Source organism: Desmodus rotundus, chromosome X (genome assembly GCF_022682495.2).
Source record: "Desmodus rotundus isolate HL8 chromosome X, HLdesRot8A.1, whole genome shotgun sequence".
NCBI classification, from domain to species: Eukaryota; Metazoa; Chordata; class Mammalia; order Chiroptera; family Phyllostomidae; genus Desmodus; species Desmodus rotundus.
In genome coordinates this window covers 7,415,380-7,430,545 of record NC_071400.1, presented here as the reverse complement: position 1 = coordinate 7,430,545, position 15,166 = coordinate 7,415,380, and the positions used below count along the sequence as shown (strand labels likewise).

The following is a 15,166-nucleotide window of genomic DNA, read 5'->3' as shown; positions in this document are numbered from 1 at the left end:
CCGTAGGCATTTCATTTTCCTCCATTTGTCTTTTCATGGCTTGATAGCTCATTTCGTTTTAGCAGTGACTGCTATTGCGTGGCATGGATGCATTGTGCCCCAGTTTACCCATTCTCCTCCTGAAGACGTCTTGGCTGCTTTCCAAGTTGTAGCAGTTATCCATAATGCTGCCATAACCGTTTGTGCGTGGGTTTTTGCGTGGACCTGTTTTCAGCTCATCTGGGTGAATAGCAAGGAGGACATTTGCTGGATCACATGGTATGACTACGGTTAGTTTTGTCAGAAGCTGAGAAACTGTCTTCCACGGTGGCTGTACATCCACGTTGCTTTACAGCAGCAGTGAGAGCTCCTGTTGCTCCACGTCCTGGCTGGCGTCTGGTGTCGTCAGTGTTCTGGATGTTGGCCTTTCTGACAGGTATACATACTTCCTCATGGCCACAATCTGCAACTCAGTGATGACCTATGAAGCATCTGTTCATATGCTTGCTTTCCATTTGCATAACTTGTCTGCAGAGTGTCTGTTTCAAAGTCTTTTGTCCATTTTAAAACTGGGTTTTTTTTTTTTTCCCCCACCGGTTTTCTCTCTGTTGCTCAGGTGGATTAATTTTTATTGTTCTCTTTTTAAGTTCACTGAATTTTCTCTGCTGTCCCTTCCATTCTGATGAGCTTATGCATTGAGGTTTTTTTTTAAAATTTGGTTGTTATATTTTAGTTCTTAAATTTATATTTGGTTCTTTGTTGTTTCTATTTCTACCTCTTTCTTTTTCTGTGTCTAATTTTCTTTTTCTAATTCTTTGCTGAAAATTTTTTTTCATTTGTGTCAAGCATGTTTGTTGCCTGTTGAAACATTTTTATGATGGTCCCCTTAAAAAAAATCTTTGTCAGATAATTCTAACATGTCCGTCATCTTGGTTTGGACGTCTCTCTATTTCTTTTTTCGTTCAGTTTGAGATCTTCCTGGTTCTTGAGTGCTATTTGATCAAAACACAGAATTCCGTACCTATTTTATTTTATTTTTATTTTTTAAAGATTTTATTTATTTATCTTCACAGAGAGGGAAGGGAGGGAGAGAAACATCAGTGTGTGGTTGCCTCTCATATGCTCCCCACTGGGGACCTGGCCCGCAACCCAGGCATGTGCCCTGATTGGGAATTGAACCGGTGACCGTTCGGTTCACAGGCTCAATCCACTGAGCCACAGCAGCCAGGGCTCCCTCATCTTATTTGAAATTAACAGAAATACTTACACTCTCTCTTACTGTCATTTGTATCTTTCAAAGAAGTTAACTACCGTGGATTGAAATGAATCAATGCAATGATAATTTTAGAAAAACATTATGCTGGTCCTGAAAGAGACATCTTTTGGACATGGATAGCGTGACAGTAGCGGTCACACAGTCTCCTTGTTTCCTGCAATCAAGATTGTTTTTTCAGATTTTGTAGAAGGAATGACAGGTCCCTTTGAATGTCAAGCCCCATTGAGTAGGTTTGTTTTTATGGCCTGAAGTGCAGAAAAACCAGCTTGGCAAACGCTGAGCTTTACTGACGGTCGTTAGTGTTAAGTGAACCATAGTTATTATAATATCCAGTGTGCCTTTGCCAGCTCTGTGCCCAAGTCTGCCACCCTCTCTACCTCCGCTCCCTCTCCCCCTGCCACCTTTCCCCAACACACACTGTCCCATCTGGGGATTGTGATCCACCTCCAGGTCACACTCCCTGCCCTTGTACACATGCCTGGCAGTGGACAGGCTGCCAGCTTTTCGGGCATCTCTTTGCAAACACATTTACTCACAACTCAGCTTTTAGCAAACGGATCAATGACTGGGAGTTCAGGGTTCCTTTCCCCAATAAGAAGTGATGGGAATGGTGGGAGACTGTCTTGTGGATTGTAACAGCATGTGCCTTGGTGGTCACTGAGGAGGGAGGGGCAGGAGGATCGCTGTCTAGGGTGCCGGGGGCCATGATGATGAGATGTGTATCAGAGCCAGGAGCTCAGGACCTGGCACCACAGAAGACAGTAATGAATGAGAGGTGCTTCCCTCTACCACACCCAGGGCCTTACCTCCCAGCTCCTGCTCCCATCCATCCCCCTGCTTCTCCCCTTTCCACTTCACCACTCCCACTCCTCCTCCCCTTGAGAGGCCACCAGAAACAGCAGTTTCCATGGTAATCAGCATCCGCAGTAGTTTGGAGTTTCATGGCCCCTAAGTGTCTGTCTGAACTGAGTTCCCCAGCTCCCATCAGAGGGCACTTCCCGGTGAGCTCTGGGGCTGTTGAGAAATTGTCAGACCCAAGCCAGTGTTCAAGTCCTCCTTATCACACACAGTAGCACATACAGTATTTTAGTGTAACGAAAGAAGGTGTGATGAAATCATCTCGCCCGGTGCAGGGCCCACAGCTCCTGGGCTCGCTGACGTGGGATTGCGTCAGTGGGCTGGAGAGGTCGGGAGTAAGGGCACGGGAGACCCGGCAACAGGGAGGCAGTGTCACGAAAGGGTTTTGAGCACATCACTGAGGGTTTGCTCTTTCCTTACCCTCCCACCTGTCCTTAAGAGTCTACGATGACAAGAGTTTCATGCTCTGTTCCTGCTTCCTCTCTGTACCAACCCCAACCCTGTTCCTGACCTTGCTCCTGCCCCTGACCTGTTTTGCTCACTCATTCATTTATTCAACATTCAGCCCCCATTTATCAATCCTGCTATTTGCCAGTCCGTCTTCTAAGCACTGTGGATAAAATAAACAGTGAAGCAAACAAAGATCCCTAACCTCAAGGAGCTTACAGCCAAACAAGGGAAGACAGACCAAAACCAAAACACAAACAAGAAAACAAGTAACGGCCCTGGCCGAGTAGCTCAGTTTGTTACAGCATTATCCCCGATATGCCAATGTTGCAGGTTCGATCCCCTGGTCAGAACACATACAAGAATGAACCAATGAATGCATCAAGAAGTGGAACAACAAATCACTTTTTCTTTCTCTCCCCCCCCCCCCCTCTCTCTCTCTCTCTCTCTCTCCCTCCACAACCAAATAAATAAATAATTAATTGTTTAAAAAACCCAAGTAACTACAGAATGCCCTGTGAAGGGGAAGCGGAGCTTTGGAGCAGTGCACACAAGGGAGAGTCTGAGGCCTCATACCAGTGGCAGGATGTTGGGGGGAGGTCTTCCAGGAGAAATGGCTATCCGAGGCCCCCAAGTCCTGAGGGTCTTTAGAAACAGTAAAGCCACTCATTGCTCAGGGGGCAGAGCAGAGCAGCCATCACTAGTCCTTTGAGGCATTTGGGGTCCACCCTGGCACTTTTCAGCAGAGTGGGTGGCACCTTCCAGCAGAGTGGCACCTTCCTGCCCCCATGACGTACCTTCTGTTTGGTTTTCTTGGACAGGCCCCGTCCCTTGATCGTTCTCAGTTTGCCAAAGAAAGACAGGGAAAACAGCTCTGGGGCCGGAAGGCCTATAGCCCTACCCAGCTGACAGAAGGATGGATGGGGTGGGGGTGAGTGTGAGGCGTGCAGGAAGACCCCTAGCACAGTGTGGACAGTCCTGAGAGAATGTGATCCAATCATCAAATGCAGAGCATCGGGGCTAGCCTGATCTTTGGGACAGCTGAGAAACTGAAGGTGACGCTCACACCCCCTGAGCCACACTGAGTGCTTTGCTGTCAGGATGTGATAAACGAGGCCTGCTGGCTGCTGACTACATGTTCTTGGGCCATAGGGTTGCCAGATTGAGCACATAAAGCCTCAGGACCACATTAAAGTTGACCTTCAGTGCCCTGGCTGGTGTGGCTCAGTGGATTGAGTGCTGGCCTGAGAACTGAAGGGTCCCTGGTTCAATTCCCAGTCAGGGCACATGCCTGGGTTGCAGGCCAGGTCCCCCATCTCTGTCACACGGATGCTTATCTCCCACTCTTTCTCCCTCCTTTCCCCTCTCTAAAAATAAATACATAAAATCTTTAAAAATAAATAAATAAACTTGACCTTCGGTGAACAACGAATGTTTTAGTGTAACTATATCCCATGCGATATTTGAGACATACTTTTACTAAAACACTCTTGCTTGTTCATATGAAATTCAAATAGAACTGGTGTGCTGGGTTTTATCTGGTAACCCTGCCTAGGTGCGGTAAAAACTGCTGGGTAAGGGAAGGGCTAGCTTTGTTGTGTGTGTGTGTGTGTGTGTGCGCGCGTTTCCAGTGGCCTAGAGTAGGACCAGTGGGGAGTGGGCGCGGCTCCGGGAGCAGGAAGAAGGACCGTGGTTGTGGAGGCTCAGAGAAGGACATGCGGAGCCCTCCCGGGGTAGCTCAGAACTAGAAACCTCAGAGAGCCTTTGCGCTTTCGTCAGTCTCTGAGCTTCTGGATCTGCAGAGGTTTTGAGAGGGTGAAGTGGGGAGATGATAGAGGGGGATGGACCGGGAAGCTTTGATCGTTTCCCTGCTTGGTGTTAAGATGGTGGGATGCATGCACAGGTATCAGCTGGGCACGGGTCCTTCTCTATGCAGATTGGGAGTCAGCCGTTGTAGAATGTTCCACATGCTCCCGCTGTCATTGATTCTGCTCTTTTCTGACGCCCTCCGTCTCCAAAGTAACACTCTTTGGAGGGAAGTCCATCTCAGGGCAGGGCCGGCTGAACTCCTGGCTCTTCTTCCTCAGTGCTCTGCTCTCCCCTCCCCACCTCTGCTTTTAATGATAGAGCCAGCAGCGTCTGACACGGGGGTGGGGGGGGCGGTGGAGGGGGTACTTAGTTCCCAGTTCACAAAGTGATTGGCTACCTTACACTTGGCTGGATCCTCCGAAGTCTGAGAAGGTGGTTAGTACTCATGTCCTATGTATGTTTCAGGAAACCAAGCCCCAGAGATTTGCCCTGCAACAGTCACCAGGTCGGGCCTCCACCCACTCAGGCATTTTTAGAACAAATGTCACTCAGCGCCAACTGTGTGGGACCCGTGTTAGGGACTGCGGCATGGAGGAGAGTAGGACCCAGTCTCACTCAGTTTCTGCTCCTGAGAGCTCCCAGACCAGGGTGGGGGTGGGGTGAGAAGTGAGGGGGTGGTAAACTGATGAGGAGGCAGGAATAACAAAACCCAAGTCCTCAGGGCAGGGGCGGCTCTGTGGCGGGCCTGTCTTTGGCGCCGTCCCAGTCCCCCCCACCCCCACCCCCGCCCGCCGTCCCCGTGTTCTTCTACCTCTTCGGTAGCATCTCTCCCTCTCTGTTCAGCCTGGCCACAGGCCCCGTGGCTACCTTGGCACTGGCCCCTGAGAGTGTCCCTGGGCCCCATGCCCTTGGCCCACAGCCCACCACGGCAGCTTGTCCTTGGCAGGGAAGTGCAGAACCTTCCTTCCCCCACCACAGCCCCTGTCGGCCCCTGTCTCAAAGACAATCTGTCCTGGAATTCCAATTGGAAGCAGATTAGAAGAAAGCTGGTGCTCTGTTTTAAGTGGGAGCTGGCAAGTGCAGCGCCCCCACTGTACTTGCCCCTGGAGCCCATCTCTGCAAGGTCAGGGTCAGTAGAACTCACGTCAGCAACAGTGGCCAGCTATACCAGCCACCCCAGCCACCCCAGGGGCTGCTGCTCCTGCAGGCCCCTCTCAAAAAGGGTGTTCCACTCACCCCGCAAGAAGTGCTCTTCCTCCCATGGTCCCCATCCTCACGACCCCCCTGGGATGGGGTCAGAATGTGGGCTGTGACTCTGCTGGCCCCTTACCTCCACACCAGATAACCAGGTCAGACTATTTCCTGTGTACCCTCTCTATCCCTCACCGTTCACCTATGTCCAGTGTTTATGGAGCAGTGTCTTCTTTTTCTTTTAAGATTTATGTTCTTTATTGTTAGAGAGAGGGGAAGGGAGGGAGAAAGAGAGGGAGAGAAGCATCATTTGGCTGCCTCTCACACATGCCCAACCAGGGACCTGGCTCGGAACCCAGCATGTGCCCTGCCTGGGAATCGAACCAGCAACCTTTCAGTTTCACAGGCTGGAGCTCAATCCACTGAGCCACACCAGCCAGGGCTGGAGCAGTGTTTTCAAACAGGGAATTGTCTCAGGAAGTTTCCTCAACAAAAGCCTGGATAAGGAGTGGGCTAACCTTCCCAAGTAGCAAGTCTGTCCAATGGGGAGAGACAGCTGGGCCCGTGGGTTTTTCTGCGCTGGGGCAAGTCTCCTAAGCCCATCCATTTATTTGGTGTGGAGGTAGAGCTGGTTTTGCAATAGGTATTAGAGAGGAGAACAGAGTGAGCCTGTGTGTCCGTCATGGGGGCAGCTAGGCCCTTGGGCCCTGACAGTCACACTGTGCCTGAAAGTCATCCTCATGTGACATTTGGCACAAGTTGCCACCCCTGCTCAGAACCTGATCTCACTCCTCGGTGCCCACTGAATGGAACCAACACTCCATGTCCTGGTGTCCAGGCTCTTTTGGAGACTGGCTCTGTGGCCATTTTGAGCCTCGCTTCCCGCCAGCCCCTTCACCGAACAGCCATTGGTCCTAGCAGGTGAGCCGCACCCAATACTCTCCACATATTTCCCGCAGCACTGGATGGGACCAGGTTGAGTGCAAGGAAGGTACCCAGGCCAGGGCAGGACCTGTGATGGGTGTGTTAGAAAAGACAAGGATCTCAAGGTTTGGGCAGTTGTAAATGTGCTTTCTTGCTATGTAGCAAAGTGTTTTGTAGACAGAGCTGTAAACAGGCTGGGCAGGCAGGAACTCAACTGAATGACAGATAGTAGTCAACTGCAAAGAAGCAGTCGACGTGTTAATTAATGATCAAATGGTGTTTATGAACAGTGGCTAAGCCTCCCGTCAGGAAGGCCAAGCTTTGGATGTCAATCCCGTCTTTCTTTACTTGTTGCAAATAAATAAAACTACTTTGGAACAACCACGTCTCATTTTGAATAGAGCACCGCAAGCTGTGACCCCCTTGAGTTGGGCAACGGGTGTTTGCTCACCGGACTCCCCTATAGAGGCACCTGAGCCTCAGAGAGGAGAGGACTCGAGTGGGGCCTCTGCTTCAGAGATTTCTGGAATCTGCCCACCTGCCCCTCTCCTCACCACCACCAATCTGGCCCGAGCCACCATCATCTCTCATGTTTTTTACTATGATAACCCCTCAGAAGTCTCCTCTTCCTTACCTACCCCCTCTTTTTTAAAAAAGAGATTTTATTTATTTATTTTTAGAGAGAGGGGAAGGGAGAGAGAAACATCAATGCGTGGTTGCCTCCTGCGCGCCCTCTACTGGGCACCTGGCCTGCAACACCAGGCATGTGCCGTAGACCCTGAATGGAATCAGCGACCCTTTTGATTCACAGGCCAGCACTCAATCCACTGAGCTCCACCAGCCAGGGCTATAAGCACATATTGACTAGACGCATATTTACCTTTGTACATATATATGCACACACAAAGGCTTCATGTGCACATGCATGTGCATGGACGAACCACATTAAAAAATTTTTTTTAGTGTGACCTTGATGGACCTATTTTTTTCAAAATCTTATTGGAAAAAATTTCAAGCCTGCAGAAGAGTGGAAAGAATTGTACAGGGAACACCCACCACCTTGATTGTACAGATATTTTGTTTGTAGGGACTCATTGCACTTTGTCCTTTGATCTTATGTGCATTTCAGAAAGAATTGCAGCCATTAGTACTCTGCACCCCCAAACACTTCAGTGTGAATTTCCGTGTTTATTTACTTTTCAGGTGTAATTTACATGCCGAGAAATGCGCAAGTCTTAAGTGTACATTGCTGAGTTCTGACAAATGAGTTTTTGACCTGTGTGACTCAAAGCTGTGTCAGGACAGAGAATGTTGTTGTCACCCTTAAAATTCCCACTGTGTCCCTTCCTTGTCAGTCCTGTAGCAGAGGCCACCCATGTCTGACTTTTTAAAAAATCGTAGACTGGTTTTATGTCTTCTAGAATTGCATGTAAGAGAATAATTTGATAAGTACTCACCTTTGTTTATTCATTCAATACAAATTTATTTAGCACCTACTATACGCTTACAGACCATATGTGATGTCTGTTCACAGAAGGTAGTGAGTTCTCGACTGACCAAAAAGCCAAAAGTATTTCTAGGCCTGGCCTGTGACCCCTCTCCTCCCCTCCAATTGCATTGTCTCTAGAGACCAGGGATAGCTGTGTTACTGACTCAAGGTAGTTTTCTTTCCTTGAAACAAGCAAAGTAGATGGGATTCCTATCTAAAGATCGGCCTCCCTGAAGAGGGAGGCTTGGTGTTCTTTGCAGTTGGCTACTTTCATGGGTTCAATTCCTGTCAGCTCATCCTGTTTACAGCTTTAGCTCCAAAATACTCTGCTACATTTTAACATTAAGCAAGAAATAACACGCAGAACTGCTCAGATCTTGGGGCCTTTGTCCGATCTAACAGCCAGGCCTCAAAAAGAAACGCAGACAGACTTTGTGTGTCCTGGACTCCTCCCTGCCCCACTCCCAATCCACATGGGCTCTGCAGAGCCCCTCAGCAGCACCCCCACTTCCCACACCACAGCTGCAGCCACACTCCTCTATGCAGGTGTGCAGGGGAATGTCATCATCTGATCCTGGGTCCTGCAGAAGGGGGTGAAAGTGCAGTTGGGGGAGAGAACTGGAAGGAACTGGACAAGTGGAGGCAGCACATAGTCTCATGATCCTGTGGAGGGGTGGGGATGCGGGTAGGAGGGCGTGGACGCTGGGCAGGGACAGAACAAAGCTTAAAAAGAGGAAGCAGCTCTAGCCCCTGAACATTCGGGACTGGGCAGTGGAACAGCTCTCACCTGAAGTCGCTGGGATCCTGGGCACAATGGTCTTGGTGTCCAAGAAGGACCTCAAGATCGCCCTGGAGGTCTTTGCTATCTTCCAGTGGGTCTTCACTGCCTGGCTTTCCAGTGAGTATTCAGCCTCTGGTAGTGTGACCAACTCTCTAGGTTTGCCTGGGACCGAGGGGTTTTAGGGCTTAGCGGGACTTTTGATGCTAAAACCTGGATGGTCCCCAGCACAATAGGATGGTTGATCCCCCTGGCCTGTAGCCTGACATAGCTGGCCTTGGTACTTGTGGGTGTACCCGTGTGTGTGTAAGAGTCTTGCTGCAGATGTGTATGTTGGAGCTTCCTGGGCACGGAGAGCGTGTTTGCGGAGAGGGGGACACGAACTCAATGACCTGCTGAGATATCTGGGCAGGAAGAATGCATGTGGGCTCTGTGAGCGGGGGGCTTGCTGTTGACCAGGGAGAAGAGGCTGCAGGACAGGCACAGGGGGCTTAGAGGCTCGCCTGGGGTGTGCAACCCCCCCCCCCCCATGCTGAAAAGAGCAGTGTTAATCTAGGAATGACAGGCAAGCACAGCTGGAAGAGGCCCGGAGAAAGAAATTCAGGTTAGGCACTTACTGTGTTCCAGGTATGTTCACATGTATTGTTTCATTGTAGCCCGACATCAATGTGTGGTTGCCTGTCGTGCGCCCCCTACTGGGGACCTGGCCTGCAACCAAGCCAGACACGTGCTCTGACCAGGAATCAAAACCAGCAGCCCTTTGTGGTTCTAGGCCAGCACTCAATCCACTGAGCCACACCAACCAGGGCTTGAGTTTACTCTTTTTTTTCCACTTTTTTAATTATTACAGATTTTATTTATCTTTAGAGAGAGGGAGAGAAACGTGATGTGCAAGAGAAAGCGATTGGCTGTGTTTCTAACGCCCCCTACTGGGGACCTGGCCCGAAATCCAGGTGCCCAAGACCCTGAGTGGGAATAGGACCCGCAACAGTTTGGTTCACAGGCCAGCGCTCCATCCTCTGAGTCTCACCAACCAGGACAAAAGTCAAATAATTTTATAACGAGTATATTAAATGCCTAAACTGCTGGCCTATGCTCCTTCCTTAGATCTGTTTCCCAGAGGCAGCCATTTTCAACTTTGTTAGCTCTTGTTTTTCAGGAACTTCTCTATATGTGTAAATTTTATTACTTAAAATGTCAAAAGAATATTACATTCTGAATTAACAATTAGACACTGTCTCTGACTTCCCAGTATGAAGACAAGGATTTGGCCCCATCCATAATTACTAGATTCTCCCCTTTCCCCATTCCCCTCAGGGTGTTATAGCCAGGTTTTAGTTAAATGCGCAGCTAGGACTTATTGTCCACAATTGAGCTATTTAGTGCACTAAGGTTATTTTCCTTCCTTGTGCAACTTCTCCCCCCACCCCAGAATTCACAATTACCTCATTTAAAATTTCTTTAGTTATCTGTTAAGACATGTTTTAGTAACCACTACATCTCCAAACTTTCTACGGACACCTTCCTCTCTCAGCTTGTATAAACCTACCGGGAATCTCTAAGTCGTCCCCCCCCCCCCCCGCCCCCCCCCCCCCCCGTGTCCCACTTCATTGCCTTGGGGAAAGGCTGGCTGGGGTACAGACTCCTCCTGTCGCAGTCTGGCCTCCCGCACAGCTGCCATCTACAGGGCGCTGGAGGCACCATGGACACACAGTTCAAGCAGATGCCCCTCTCAGACTGCGCAAGTGTTGCGTCACTACTTGCGTGACCTGGAGAATGAGTGTCTCCTTCAATTTTGCGCCCTGGGAGTGTGCCTCACCCTAGTCCCAGGCCTGTTCATTTCCTTACCTAGCTGGGTCCCTTTTTTCCTGGATCCCATGCCATCTCCTGTCTTAGTTTACTCTCTTATTTTGGTGGAGCGCTTCTTCCAGGAGTTTCCTGAGAAAGGGACATTCAAGATAAACTGAGACTGTATGACTGAGATGACTTTTATCCTACTTTGTACTTAATTAAGAATTGGGTTGCCCCTGGCAGGTGTGGCTCAGTGGATTGCGTGCCAGCTCATGAACCAAAAGGTCGCTGGCTTGATTCCCAGTCAGGGCACATGTCTGGGTTTCCGGCCAGGTCTCCAGTAGGGGGACTGAAAGCGCTGCATAGGCGTGGCTGAGGGTGTGTGCATCAGGTTTGTACAGAACCACACAGGGAGGGCAGGTGTGAGGGACTGTTCACAACTTCCTAACTCTGGGCTGAATGTCCTCCAGTAACCGCCGTGATCTGTGTCAACCTCTACCTGGTGCTGTACACGCGGTACTGGCCTGTCACTGTGCTCATTCTCATCTGGCTGGCTTTTGACTGGAAGACCCCTGAACGTGGTAAGGGCCCTGCTGGGGCCACTATTGTGTTTCCTCTTCCTACGATCCTGAGAGGCTTGGGCCAGTTCCCAGGCAGCCTTCAGCCTGTCCCTGCCTGGGCTACAGAAGTCCAGGGCAGGGGTCTTTTTAAGGGGCTAGAAAGCCCAGGTCCGAACTGCAGTGGGGTAGGGGAGGGGCAGCTAGTAAAGTAGAAAGCTAGGCTGCCCTGCATTGGCCGTGACCTACCATAGTCCATTCTGGTTGTCACTTAAGAGGCCAGGAGGCAGCAGAGGGTGAGAGTACCTTGTGGCGGGCCCAGAAACGCTCTGAAGGAGATGGGGGTGGGGTGGGCACAGCTTGGCTGCATGTGCTGTGTTTTCAGGTGGCCGCCGGTTTCTGTGTGTGAGGCGTTGGTCCCTGTGGAAACAGTACTGTGATTACTTCCCACTCAAGGTGAGCAGCCCCATGTCTCCACTTGGGCCCCAGGCCCAGCCCTAAGTCCGCTACCAGTGGTTGCGGCAGGGTGGGGGTTGGGGGCAGCATTCTCACGCAGGCCCTTGGGTACGATGACCGCTGGAGTTGTGTGTTACCCCAGCCTGTGGGCCGGGCACAGCAGCCCTTCCCCTTCCAGGTCTCTGGCTGGGAGTTCTCTTCCCTGTCCATACCCTTCCTGGCAGCTCTTTCCTCCACAGCTTTTGAAGACTCATGAGATCTCCCCACGCCACAACTACATCCTCGTCTACCATCCTCATGGATTCCTGTGCCATTCGGGCTTTGGTAACTTTGCCACAGAGGCTTCAGGCTTCTCCAAGATCTTTCCTGGCATCACCCCTTATGTGCTCACCCTGGGAGCCCTTTTCTGGGTGCCTTTGTTCAGAGATTACGTCATGTCTACAGGTGAGTGGGCTCTTCGCACATAAAAAAAAAAAAAAAAGAAAAACGGCTCCCACCCAGAGCAGTGTGATTGCGTGCATTGAACGTCATCCTGTGAACCAAAAGGTCACCGGTTCGAATTCCAGTCAGGGCATGTGCCTGGGTTGCGGGCCAGGTCCCTGGTTGGGGGGGTACGCGAGAAGTAACCACACATTGATGTTTCTCTCCTTCTCCTCGGTCCCTTGTCCTCTTGATACTAAATAAATAACTAAATAAAATGGCTCCCTGAGGAAGAAGTGCTTGGGGAATGGGTGAGCAAGGACACCTCTGTGAGCCCCTCTGGTCTTCAAAACCTGCCCCAGGCTCACCTGCCTGACATGAGGCCCTCTCCCCCTCTGAAGAGCTCGGCAGGAAAGCTAGGTTTAGGAAAGGGCTCACGACCTTTTGCCTTTTTCTGTCTGCCAGGATTGTGCTCCGTGAGCCAGGCCTCCATCGACTATCTGCTGACCCAGAAGGGCAAGGGCAACATGCTGGTTGTGGTGGTCGGTGGCCTGGATGAATGCAAGCACAGCGTGCCGGGGTCCACCACCCTGGTCTTGAAGAAGCGGACCGGGTTCATACACAAGGCCCTCCAGCACGGGTAAGGCTAGTTCTGGTCCAGACCAGGGAGAGCCGTCCCAAAAGCCTAGCAAGGAAGGAGGAAGGGATTTTGAGGAAATTATATCTAAATGGGGTGGGGCAAGGGATGTTCCTTCTGCTTCATAAAGCCTGGACCAGGTCCTGGAGGCATTTCTGGTTAAAGGCTAGAGGGCCAGTCCGAGCTCGGTGTCCCTCACAGCAGCCTGTCCTCTGGGCCCGTCCCTCTGTGAAAGGTGACCAGCTACCACCCCATCTCAGAGGGCGCCAAAATTGCCGCGTGCGTTCAAGGGAATAAAGCGTGTGTGAAATGTCCCTTGAGTTTATCTTCCCGTGTTTCAGACCTGTGCATTCACAGGGGAGGGGGGACTTGCTGCTATTCTGTCCCCACAGGAAGCCTGGGGTAGCCCACGGGGCCCTCACACTGGGCTCTGGACCTAGGCCTGGCTGAGTCAGGGGCCGAGGAGCCTATAGGCAGAGCCAGAGACCACTTGGTGGTTTAGCATATCAGACTTCGAGCAGGATCCCAATCGTCTGGCCATCCAAAGACACACCTTTCCTCCACAGGGCGGCGCTAATCCCTGCCTATGCCTTTGGGGAGACTGAGCTGTACGGTCAGCACATTTTCACTCCCGGGGGCTGGATCAATCGTTTCCAGAAGTGGTTCCAGCGTGTGACACACATCTACCCTTGTGCTTTCTATGGGCGCGGCTTCACTGAGAACTCCTGGGGCTTCCTGCCCCATGCTCACCCCATCACCACCGTTGGTGAGTGGGCCCTTTGCTGGTAGTAGCCTCATCTAGGATGCAGATCCAGTTCCGACGCTGAGCCTTGGCTTTGGCTGTGTCCAGGCACAGAGAGGCTGCGTGGGATGGGCGGTGTTGGGGTGGTGAGGATGGGGATAAGCTGGGCTGGAAGGCCAAGGCCCATTCTGAGGAGTGAGCTGTTCTGATGCTTCTCTCGTCCTTCTCCATCTCCCTTGACAGTCGGGGAGCCTCTGCTAGTGCCCAAGATTGAGAAGCCGAGCCAGGAGGTGGTGGACAAGTACCACGCTCTCTACGTGAAAGCGCTGCGGAAACTGTTTGACAAGCACAAGACCCAGTATGGCTTCTCACAGAGCCAGGAGCTGGTGATCGTTTGAGACACCCCCCTGCTGCCTCGGCCTCACTCGAGGATGTGGAACCAGTAAACAGGACAGAAGTCACCTATGGGGCTCCTGCTCCTGATCTGGCCAGTCCTCAATGTGAGGAGGGGCTGCCCGATCTGCTCTTTTCTGAACCCCCAGTTCTGCTTCTCATCTGTCGCCTCTTTCCAAGCTCCTCTCCCGCCTTTTCCTTGGGGCTCCAGGGGAAGGCCTTAACTGATGCATATAATAAAAAGCTCATCTGCATACCACTTGTGCTGTAACTAGTATGTTTGAGGGCCTGGGATCCCCAGACGTCTTTCTTTCTCTAGCTCTCCAGCAGCTCCGTCTCATGGTGTCGAGACTCTGGCAAGGCTGGGTGCCTTGGAGCAATCAGTCACCTGTGAGCCTCAGTTTTCTCATCTGGAAAATGGGACTAATGATCCCTCCTCTGCTTACCTCAAAGGCTCTTGGGACGATCAAATGATACTCAGTGTGATTGAACTTCGTGAATGGGGAGAGCTACACAAAATGATTCTTCTGTGACCATTTTGCCCATTTCCTGTCCCTGCGCAAAAACAAAACAAAACAATACCCCCTAAATTTGCCATTTGAATGTTTAGAAAGTGTAGTGTAGGATCTTGTCAGAGGTCCTTTGAAACTTTAAGTAATCAGTACCCTCTAACCACCGGCAGTCCACTCCTGGTTTTCGTGTCTCGTTCCCAGGCCTAGTCTCATTCCCCCAGCAAATTGCTTATCCTTGCCTGGCTCCCCGACTCTGCCCTGTGTTACAGAGTCAGCCATCTTGCTTAAAATGGAAGTGAGATGCCTGGCTTCTGGCCACTGTGAAACTCTCCTGGATGGTGAATCTTCTGGACTCTCAGCCTGATGATGGTTGGCAGTAGCAGCTTACACAGTTTGGCCCATGGCCCCCTATTCCACTCCTCTTGGGTGAATACCAGTCCTTGTGATTTACCTGCATCGACTTGTCAGTTCAGTCTAGAACATCCTGTATATTCACCAGTATGATCAGCTGCCTCTGCGCCGGGTGCCTGCCTCCGGTGATATCTGTACACAGTAGGGCAGAGAGGCTTCCGCTTCTATTGTCTCTTACTTCCTGGGCCGGAGACATTTTCCCTGAACCCTCGTAGGGCGTTTTTTAACCTCTAGGCCTCCCATGTGTGGTTTCCTTAAAAACCCAAACAAACCAACCTTTTTCCTACCTAAGGCAGCTAGAGGACCAGCTTAGGCCCCAACACCCAGCCTCTGCGCACCTGGGCACTTATTTGTGACAGGCTAGTGTGCACATTGCTGCCGAAGTGTCACGTTCAATACCTACACAGTGGGGGTAAAGGCTGCTGGGACTGAGAAAAGCTTGGTGTTCCTGAGCTGCTACCTGGTCCTGCTCCTGGGAGCCTCTTGCTTCTTGTAG

The 15,166-nt window shown here is 51.0% G+C and overlaps 1 protein-coding gene across 1 annotated transcript; it reads left to right on the top strand.

The window, feature by feature from the left end:
* Positions 1-8,745: 8,745 nt before the first annotated feature.
* On the top strand, positions 8,746-13,988 carry AWAT2 (acyl-CoA wax alcohol acyltransferase 2). Its single transcript, XM_024555188.2, has 7 exons — positions 8,746-8,871; positions 11,013-11,123; positions 11,485-11,555; positions 11,795-11,999; positions 12,441-12,615; positions 13,179-13,378; positions 13,598-13,988. The coding sequence occupies exons 1-7, from the start codon at positions 8,787-8,789 to the stop codon at positions 13,750-13,752; spliced, it is 1,002 nt and encodes a 333-aa protein (XP_024410956.1). The 5' UTR covers positions 8,746-8,786; the 3' UTR covers positions 13,753-13,988.
* Positions 13,989-15,166: the final 1,178 nt, after the last annotated feature.

Coding starts and splice junctions, on each gene's coding strand:
- AWAT2 (XM_024555188.2), top strand. CDS start 8,787: ATGGTCTTGGTGTCCAAGAAGGACCTCAAGATCGCCCTGGAGGTCTTT. Junction 12,616..13,178: donor CACAAGGCCCTCCAGCACGG/GTAAGGCTAGTT, acceptor TTTCCTCCACAG/GGCGGCGCTAATCCCTGCCT. Junction 13,379..13,597: donor TCACCCCATCACCACCGTTG/GTGAGTGGGCCC, acceptor CTCCCTTGACAG/TCGGGGAGCCTCTGCTAGTG.